A 10,344-nucleotide genomic window follows, 5' to 3' on the forward strand; every position below is an offset into this window, starting at 1 on the left:
AAGGAACCCTTCTCCATTGCTGGTGGGAATGTAGACTGGTGCAACCATTATGAAAATCAGTGTACAGACTCCTCAAAAAACTAGGGCTGGAAATCCCCTTCAATCCAGCTATACTCTTACTGGAAATTTTCCCAGAAGAACTGAAAACATCATATCATAGTAATATATGTGTGCCTATGTTTATAGCAGTGTAATTTGTGATAGCCAAATGTTGAAAACAACCAAAATGCTTGTCACCCGAGGAATGGATGAAAAAGATGTGATGTTTTTATACAATGGAGTATTACTCAGCTATAAAGAAAACTAAACTCAAAGCCTTCATATATAAGTGGTTGCCACATGAAGATATATTCATAACTGAAATAAACTTAGACACACATGTGTAAGTATTGTATTGTCTCCCTAGTGTTGGATCTCAAATGAATAAATAAAAATTGAAAAATGTAACACAGTTAAATGGAAAGTGATAACTTAAAAATTAAATAATGAGGAGAGAGCAAAGAGAAAAGCTAGGAAAGAAGGCAGGGCAAAACCAAACATTTATATAAACAAGGTGGTTAAGGCAGTGGTCCTAAGAATCTCCATCAGGTTCTTGGAAAATAGCAGTTAATGAGTAGAATTCTCACCCTGACTAACTATATATGCTCATATCTGTGAACTAAGTAACTACAGTGAGGATAACAATGTGTAATACTAAAACCATGCTTCAAATGCCCATCATTTTGGACTTCTAAATGTGTACTGCCTCTAGTGTCATATCAATTATTGTTATACTCTCTTTACAATAAATGTTTGTTAAAAAAAAGTGTAATAAAGGAAAACAAGAGATAAAAATGTCATAGGACTGTCCTACTACAATGATGTATATGGTTTGATAAATTTCTGTGTAAAAATGTGTTATTGTTTTTATCACATTCTGTATGGATATAAAGTTTAGAATATCTATGATGTTGAAAATAGCAGTTCCATGTTTTTGATATTCATACAGGTAGTGATGATAAGCCCAACTGTCTTTGTTACAGGGCAATAATATCATTGAGCTTCTCTTCTGAATGTTTAACAACTAAAGTTGGCAGAAGAAAAATTAGAGAAATAGAGGGGCTATGAGGATAGCCAGTATTTTTGACCTAGCCTGTCAAGGTCAGTGAGGACTTAGGACATAAGAGTACCTGTGCTGCGATATCCTGTAACTCAAATATTCTGATCAAGGAGATTATGGGGCCACAGAGGAAAGTGATCAACAATGTATGTTGTTCCTGAGGAGAGTCACTTAGAGAGAAAAAATTCTCTAATGCTTTCACAGAGAGCAAATTGGTCAAGCAGTGACCATGACTCATCCAGATGGCTGATCCTGACAAAAGATCCAGAATGTGTTGTGCATGGTTCCGGCATAAATCCTGAGGGGATTTGACTGACTTTGTCTGATAGCAAAATTTACATTTTGAGTTACATAGGTCTTGCTTTAACTTGGTCTTAACCATCCAGCAGAAAATTGTAACCATGAGGTATAAAAAGTAAAGCTATATTAATATACTGAGCTGTAAAAGGTTCAAGTCAACAATTTTGGACAATTACCAGTTGTGCTGATAACCCATTACTATTATGGAATATTGAACTGTATTGGGTTATTTTGTTGAATTCAACTACCTATAATCTTTGGTCTGGCATCAAGTATGAAAAGGTTCTTTAAAGACTTCTCCAAATACATCTTCTCTTACAGCAATGGAACACCCATCTCTGACAAAACAAGACAAAAATAAGGGGCTATAAATAAAGGACTCTGTGTGTGTGAGAGAGAGAATATATGTATATATATATATATATATATATATATATATATATAAGTTAGGATAGAGATGCAGCTTCTTTCTCTTAGTTCATTGAGAAGGAAGGTTTGTACTAATATTGTTTAGATATCATGTCTGCATCTTGTCCTCTGAATAACAACTAGGAAGACAACAATATGCAATGTATTAATTATTGTAATTGTCCTACTAACCTGTTTTGAAACTGTTTCATTGCTATTTTATCTTTTTTCTCATTAAAATGAAAAGATAAAAAATAAAATAAATCTATTTGCATACATATTATAGAGCTGTGTTTTTACTTCAATGGTTCTCTTTAGATGTTTTCAGCTTAGAGCTTCTATGTTTGTCTTGAATCAGCAGTACACTGATTTCTTTTAAAATGACTTATGTTGCTTAGAGCCTGTTGTATTCTAAGATAAAGTGACTAAAATGATGCTAGGATTTAAGCATGAAAAGTATATAAACATCAGACAGAGTTGAAGTATGTTTTCTAATCTGGTAGACTGCCTTTCTTCTTTACTTAAAACTAGCTGTTGATTCAAGGATGCAATACACTTTTTAATTTAATGAGTTTTTTTGAAAGTAAATAGATTTTTATTTTTTTCTTGTCAGTTTTGGTTGTCATATCTCATTTTCTGTCTATTCTTATCCCTGACCCTGAAATCTGATATATAGCCTTTATGGTTTTTCAATGCTGTTTTACAGAATTCAACCAAAGCGCCTCTCAAGAGATCAAATGTTGAGAAAGTAACCAATGTGCAGATTCTAGTGTTGTTTGGCATCCTATTGGTAATGGCCCTGGTGAGCTCCGTGGGGGCTCTGTATTGGAATGGGTCTCACGGTGGAAAAAACTGGTACATCAAGAAGATGGGTGAGTATGAGGGTAGGTGTTTGTTGAAGTAGGACAAAGCCACTCATGGAGAGCACCTTCATGGGTGGTTTGTGTAGGCAGACCACGCCATCCTTCTGTTTTCTTTGGATGCTGTACATAATGTTTGTTTTTCAAGTAGGAGTAAAAGATTAAGAATCACATGACATTGTGAAGATAAGCATATTTGAGAATTGTTTTATGCACAAATTATTTTTCAATGATTTTGAAGGTATTTCTTGAGGCTTTTCTAGGGGTTACACCACTAGAATCCACTTTGGATGAATATTTATTATGATAAAATACAGAAACATCACTCCAGTATACTTTCATTTTGTTCCCTGCCCATGTTATTGTCATAATATTGTATCTATGATATCAACCTAATAATACTGTTATAAGTATATTGCCTTATATAATTGCTATCTCAAGCAACATAAAATAAAGATTTTTTTGGAGTTGTTTTATATTAAACTATTTATTTACCATTTCTACTACTCTTCATTTCTCTGTGGATGAGTTCCTAACTGGTATCATTTCCTTGCCTCATGTGTTTTTATTCTTTCCTATATAAACTCCAACAATTGTACAATGAAATTTTATAATTTGTTTTTTAAATCTAGAAGGATTAAAATATGTAATTACACTGTATTTTATAAGTATTGTATAGTCTACTGGTGCCCTTTGTTTTTTTCATGGAGATTTCAATTTTAGTCACATGTTATTTCTTTGTTCTTAAAGAACTTTTTAATATTTCTTGGAAGGCTGATGGACTAGCAACAAATTACCTCTATTTTTATCTTAGAATATCTTAATTTATCTTCTGTTTCTTAAATGGTAGGTTTCCTAGATACAGAATTGTTGTAGAATTCAGATTAGCCTTCAGTTTCCCGGTACTTGATGATGTCCCATTGTCTCTGGCTTCCATTGTGTGGATGGGAAGTCTGCTGTAAATCTTACTGCATTTTTTTTTTTTTTTTTGTATTTGAGTTATTTGTACATTGCTGCTTTCAAGGTCTTGTCTTGGTTTCTGACAGTTTTGTGTTTATTTTGCTTGGACTTTTGTGGAACTTCATATATGTATAAGTTAAATTATTCTTTTATACAATTTAGGACATTTTCAGGTATTATCCAAGTATTGTTTCTGTCACAATTCTTGATCTTTTTCCTAGTACTACCATTGTGTCCATGTTTGTATACTTGTGTGACTTACAGATTCTTGGGATTTGTTTGTTGTTCATCATTTTTCTTTCTGTTCTTCAGGTTAAATAACCTCAGTTGACCTGTCTACAAGTTTACTTACCATCTCTTTGCCAACTCAAGTGCACTAGTGACTTTTTTGCTTTACTTACTGTGCATTTCAACTCTGGAATTTCCACTTGATTGATTTTTAATAAAAAAATTATTTCCTTATTGATATTCTTAATTTGAACTGTATTTACAACTGTACTTTAAAATTTTGTTTCTTAAAGGAAACTTTAATATATCTTTGTTTGTCTTATTATCTGCATGCCTCTCAAAATAGTTTGCATTGAGATTTTTTCAAGTCTCCTAATTTTTTTTGGTTGAAAGCTGAGCATTTTAGAAAATAAAGTAACCTTGGAGTTTCATTTTCTTTTTATTGTATGACTTATTGTTGCTTCTGTTGTTGTTTCTTTGCTTATTTATGTGTTTAGTGGTATGTGCTAATTCTATAAAGTCTGTTTGCTTTGGTAGTGATATTACTGATAAGTTGTATTTTTTTGCTCTTATTTCTTAATTCTTAAATGAACAGTTTATTATGCACAGTGGTTTTTAATACATTCACACATTTGTGCATCTTTTACCTCTATATAACTTTAGAACATTTTTATCACTTTGTAAAATCTCCTTTCTTTACTAGTAGCAATTCTTTGCTTGCTTTACAATCTGGATTATTCTGAGTCATAGATCTTGGAGGTCAGTCCATGGTTGGTTAGAGGTTGTGCATAAACCTCTCAAACCACTGAAGAGTCTGCATTTTATTGTTTGGGGAGATAAAAATGCCGGCCCTGCTCAGCAGGGACGTGTGGCCGAAAGTATCCTATATGGTCTTTCTTGAGGAGTGGTAACCTTATACACTGATACGACCTTGTGCACTTTCAGGGATGACTGTGCTCTTATCAAAGCTTTGCTAGTTGTATCTTCCCATGGATATCCTTGCTAAAGTTCTAGCTGGTTTCCTTTTTTTTGTTTGCCTCTCCTGTATTATGGAGACATTTGCCTTTCTTGATTATTACCACTGAGATTTGAGCATGAACTCTCTTCTTATACTCCTGGAGATGGTCCTGTCCTTGTGCCTGTCCTGCTGTAGGGTAGCAGCCTGCCCTACCCTGGAATTGAGTTTCTGCAGCATGGGGCTGGAAGAGGGTGGAGAATGAGTGCTAGTAGCCCTCTATTCATCCCATTTACACTGAGCATGAAATTTAAGTGATGCAAATCATTCTGCCAAAGGATGGGAGGGAGGAACAGCCTCTGGTTTAAATGCCAAATTTCGGTCATTCAACAAGATTTAAAAAAAAAAAGATTCAGATTTTCTTGAATATATTTATTTGTCTTTAAAGCTATATAGCTTTTAAAAAAATTGCCCGTTTTTATTGGTGTTGTTTCTTTGGGTGGGGGCTGGGATAAAATATCTGCCCATCTCTTTGTAACTGGCAATTCTAGAAAATAAATGAGATGTAATGACAAAATATTACATGATAAATTTAAAGCTTAAAAATTTGGAGTTTTCCTAGAGTTACTGTTAGTTCCATCTTTCACTATATTTTTGTTAAATTGATTACATTTTTAATGTTTCTAATTATTTCAGATAGGAATAATTAATACATCTGCTCTGCCACCTAGAGAAACTTACATTGTCACCTTATAGGAGTGAGAAATGTGATTAAGACTTCAGTTGTAGTTGGATCAGATTCCTTGATTCTTTTTTTTTTTTTTTTGTTTTCATTCTTAACATTTGAATATATACTATTATCTAGTTTCAAATGTGAAGATTAACTCATTGGGACACACTGTCATAGTTTGGAAAGTATACTGTATTGGCTTTATCTTGATATACAAGCTTTGTGGAAACAGAATGATATTTAAATTGCTAGGTTAGCATTGAGCTCCAGTACTAGCTGTATGAGGTACAGTGCAACAATGATCTTTTTGTCCATCCCTAAAGCTTTCTCTCTTGTCTGAGTAGAATCTGAGTAGCTTTGGTCAAAGTCATCAGACTTCACATTTGTACTGTCATTGTTAGAATTTCGTGTTTTGTCTCTATCAGTCTGTCTTTATTCATCTCCTCTTGATTATTATTATTTGGCTAACTTTTTAATGTAAGAATGGGACTCTCTTTTTTCATTAATTTCTCTTATTTCCTGGTTTTGCACCAGAAGCTTCTACTTGAGTTTAGATTTCTTGGAGTGTACCTACTTTTTGATACTGTAATATGAAGCATTTTTAGTTACTGTGCAAAATTAGAAATTTAAAATTTTTTAATATGTAGCCTAATTTTAGTTGGCAGATGGATATTTGCTTCCAAACAAGTGCTCAACCTTCCCAGCATCTGTAACTGTTGAGATTATAGATTCTGTTCACTGACTCATTTATTCTGTAGAAGAACAGGATACCAAAGTGATAATATGTCAGCAAGGAAAGCCATCAGCTGAAAATGCAGAAGGCTCGGTAGTGAGCAGAGAATGAAAGGATGGTGGAGAGGTGAGCCTGCTAGCTGGCTTGTGCTCAGTCACCTTGTTCTTTCCCAGCACCTTGTTTTCCTATCACATTACCATCCAGTGTGAATCAAACCACCATGATTTGCTTTACTTTTCTTATAAAAAGCTCAGTAACTGTGGTAGGTGCTGCTACAGATTCCTAACCTCCAACCCTGAGCTTCTACCTTCTCATGAAGAAGTCTCAGGCTTGCTTCCTGCAGTGGCCCTCTCATGCCTGTCCTGCTGCATGGTTGGTCACATTAAGGGACGTGATATCTCTGCTTGCTGCACCATCTGCAACCTCCCAACAGACTCCAGCTCTTTGTTGGAAAACACAGTGTCTGGATAGTATTTGTAGTCATAGCTCCTGACATACAGTAAATGTTCAAGAACTTTTAAAACTTGAATCCCTAAATTAGGCAATGGGCTTTTTTGGTGAACATCTTTTAGAACAATCCCGCTATAACAAAGCAGTTAGAAAGTATAATTAAAGCTGTGTGGATGTTCTGGTTTTCTTCCACAGACACAAGCTCAGATAATTTTGGATACAACCTGTTGACATTCATCATCCTGTACAACAATCTTATTCCCATCAGTCTGTTGGTGACTCTAGAGGTTGTGAAATATACACAGGCCCTCTTCATAAACTGGGTGAGTACTGAAGCCTAGAAAAATGTCCACCACTACTTTACTATACTTTTCAGAGCATTGAATTGAACTCCCAGGAAAAGAAGAGAAGAGTACATATATACATATAAGCCTGGAAGTAAGCCAGTCACACAGAAAACTGGCATGAGATGCTGGTGAGGGTGTGTCTGAGAAAGGTGACAGTAGTATGCCTACCTGTTTCGGGGTGGTTGTGAAGACGGTATAAGATGTGGAGCTAGGATACCGAATGGGTGCTTAGCTATGGATGCTTCTGAAGCATTGCCAGCACCAAGGAGAAAGCCTCTTTGGAATGTTTGTTACTGTGTTTATTTTACAACAGAATGCACCATGGCAGTGAATTTGCATTTGACTGTAAGACCAGAATTGGGATATTTTCATGTGGGAATTTGATCCAGGGCCTCACCCATGGTAGGCGAGTACTCTACTATTGCAGTGGTGACTGCAGCTGGCACAGAGGATGAAAAATATCCCTTGGAGAGGAGATTTAGTTCAGTCACTGAGAGACTCAGGTGGGCTATTCCAACTTGAGCACACCCAGCTGCTGGGGAGACTCTCTAAGGAAGAAAAGCCTCCAAGCTGAGAATTCTCTGGCTTTTAATTATAATATTAGTGCAAGAGAAAAAGCAGGAGAAAAAAGCAGAAAAAGAAGTTTGGGCTAGGAGCTGGATCAAGGCTAAGCAGATTTTCTTGGCAAAGGGGAAAAAGGTTAATGGCCAGATAACATGCTTCATCAATCTAAGCTTTTTATTGTTTAACCATTCGATTGTCACACAGCCTGCATGCTTTTGCCCTGCAGTTTAGTCATTAAGTCCTGGCCAGGTCTTCCACACTTCTCTCTGACAAAATCATAGATAGGGAGGAAAAAATATATAGTGTAGACAGACATCCAGCGTGATACAGGAAGGGCTTTGTGGCCTTGGCAGAAAGTGTCTGCTGGAACAGTATAGAAAGGGCCTTGAGGACTCTAAGAAAAAATAACAAAGAGATATCTATAGTGGCAATAAGAATTCAAATGCAAAGGTCGAGGCCAGGAAACCAGTATTGGGGAATTAGCCAGTAGGCAATATTATGAAGGTGATTTTAGGTGATACTGCAAGCTTTCACTGGTAATTTATGACATTGGGCCTGTGGTCAGCCTGCAGGCTAGTATTATCTCCACATAGATTTGTGTGAAAGGCACCATGGAGAAGGTGTTGGCTCTTCTCTCAGGATTATTAATGATTAATGTGGATAGATATGACCACAGCGGTAACTGGCGTCACCCTAGGTTGACTGTGTGTGCAAAGAGCTTGTTGATGTTTGTTGAGCCAAGCGGCTGAAGGACATCAAGTTACTGTAGGATGTTTTTTAATCAGTGTTGGTCTGAGGACCATAATGAACATCTGGGAGATACTAAAAATTGGTTATTATCAGGGCTGGAAAGGAATATAGTAAATACTATTAGTGATATTGGGGCTACATAAAATGGAAGTTGTTTTGTCACGAAATAGCATTTGTGGGGTAACAGGTGCCAACCATTGTAGTGGCCAGAGTGGCTACAGCCAACCCTTCCTTGAGAGGCCAGCAAGCAGCAGTTAAGTTTTGTCTATATATGAGGTATCGTTAGAAGAAAGAGATGATATTGGATCTTTTCATGTAACTTTATCTGAGACAAATGAGGTAAGAATATGAACCCAATAAGCTATGCCATCTATTAAATATATATCAGCAAATGCAGAAAGATAAGGAATCTTTTGACCTTTGAAATTTGGAATTGTGACTTAGGCGCACTTCATAATAAACAGGCTTTTAGAAATATATGAATGCTTGTGCTTTGAAGCATCTGTGTAGCTTGAGTAGTGAGTTGATAGTTTGCAGTGCTGTGAAACTTTTTGAATCACCATTTAGAAAATTTAAAATTTTACTAAATTAAGTAATAGTGTTGGTTGATATATTGGACCATATTTCCCCCTTTTTGTTTTGCAAATTGAGTCTTGAGGAGCTCATTGAATTGTTCCCTGATGGCCTGTCTTGTGGGGTGGCGAGGACCATTGGTGACATGCTTAATGTGTCAGAGTTGGAAGAAAGTTGACTTCCTCTAGAGGGATAAGGAGCACATGAAGAGCATCTTCTCATTTTTATTACAAATAGGGCAGTTTTAATCACTTGTGGAATATCACCACATAGGCCAGATCAGTGACAGTATTGAGAGGTTCAATCAGGGACCTGTTACTTTTTTTTTATCAATTATGCTTGTCTTAAAAACTGAATTTCTCAAAGCCAGGTGTAGTAGTGCGTGCCTGTAATCCTAGCAGTTGGGAGGCAGAGGCAGGAAGACTGTTGCAAATTTGAAGTCAGCCTGGGGTACAGAGTGAGCTCACGGCCAGCCTGAAGTGCATTGTGAGACCCTATGTAAAAAAAAAAAAAAAAAAAGGAAGAGAAAGAGAAGTGGAATTCCTATAAAATGTTAATAAATGATAGCTCTAAAGTTTTATGCAATGAACTTGAGGTTGAGGACAATATACCAAATTATAATAATCATTATGATATTATTATATTCAATGATATGAAGATTCTTTTATCCAAATTTTTCATCTTTCAATAATAGCCATCTAAGAAGAATGCATCGGTCCATAGATGCCATAGATGTATTTTATGTGATATTGTTTGGGCCATCCGGTGTTTGAGCATTTTTAACTGTTGTAACATAAATATATAGTATACATGTAATAATTATTTAAGCATAAACCTTGAGAAGTATTTGTATCTTAGAAGACTCATATTTAATATGTTTATTGCATCATGAAGCTAGCAATAAGGATTGTCACAATTAGTTTAGAACTGCCCCACAAGACAGCTTTGTCTTATTTATTTATTTATTTATTTAGTCATTGATCAGTTTAGGTGTCTCTGCTAGTCATGCAAATACCCTATTGTTTAGGATTAATTTTAAAAATTAGAGTTAGAGCTTTTGTCAAGCAGAGAAGAGAGCTGAGACCCGGGGAAAAGTGATTGACAGAGCCAGGGTGATAGCCGCCTAATCTTGCTTGAGTGTCAGGGAGCTTTCAGAAGGAACAGCCTGGGCTCCACAAAACCAACAAGCCAAAATGTATGTATATAAACATAAATACTTTTTTCTACAAACTGTATCCTCCACAAGTTCTTTCTTCTTCCTCTCCTCCTCCTCCTCTTCCTCTTCCTCCTCCTCCTCCTCCTCCTCCTCCTCCTCTTCTTCTTCTTCTTCTTCTTCTTCTTCTTCTTCTTCTTCTTCTTCTTCTTCTTCTTCTTCTTCTTCTTCTTC

At 35.9% G+C, this 10,344-nt stretch overlaps 1 protein-coding gene across 4 annotated transcripts in view; it reads left to right on the plus strand.

Annotated features, from left to right (window-relative positions):
• The window catches only part of Atp8a2 (ATPase phospholipid transporting 8A2), a 726,716-nt gene that overhangs the window by 220,268 nt on the left and 496,104 nt on the right, over positions 1 to 10,344 (plus strand). For all 4 annotated transcript variants that reach the window (XM_023714997.1, XM_023714998.1, XM_023714996.1 and 1 more), the window contains 2 exons: positions 2,514 to 2,679; positions 6,919 to 7,046. In XM_023714997.1, coding sequence (XP_023570765.1) covers positions 2,514 to 2,679; positions 6,919 to 7,046 — 294 coding nt within the window. The remainder of the gene's footprint in view (positions 1 to 2,513; positions 2,680 to 6,918; positions 7,047 to 10,344) is intronic.

Source organism: Octodon degus, unplaced genomic scaffold (assembly GCF_000260255.1).
Source record: "Octodon degus isolate 3935 unplaced genomic scaffold, OctDeg1.0 scaffold00038, whole genome shotgun sequence".
Classification (NCBI taxonomy): domain Eukaryota; kingdom Metazoa; phylum Chordata; class Mammalia; order Rodentia; family Octodontidae; genus Octodon; species Octodon degus.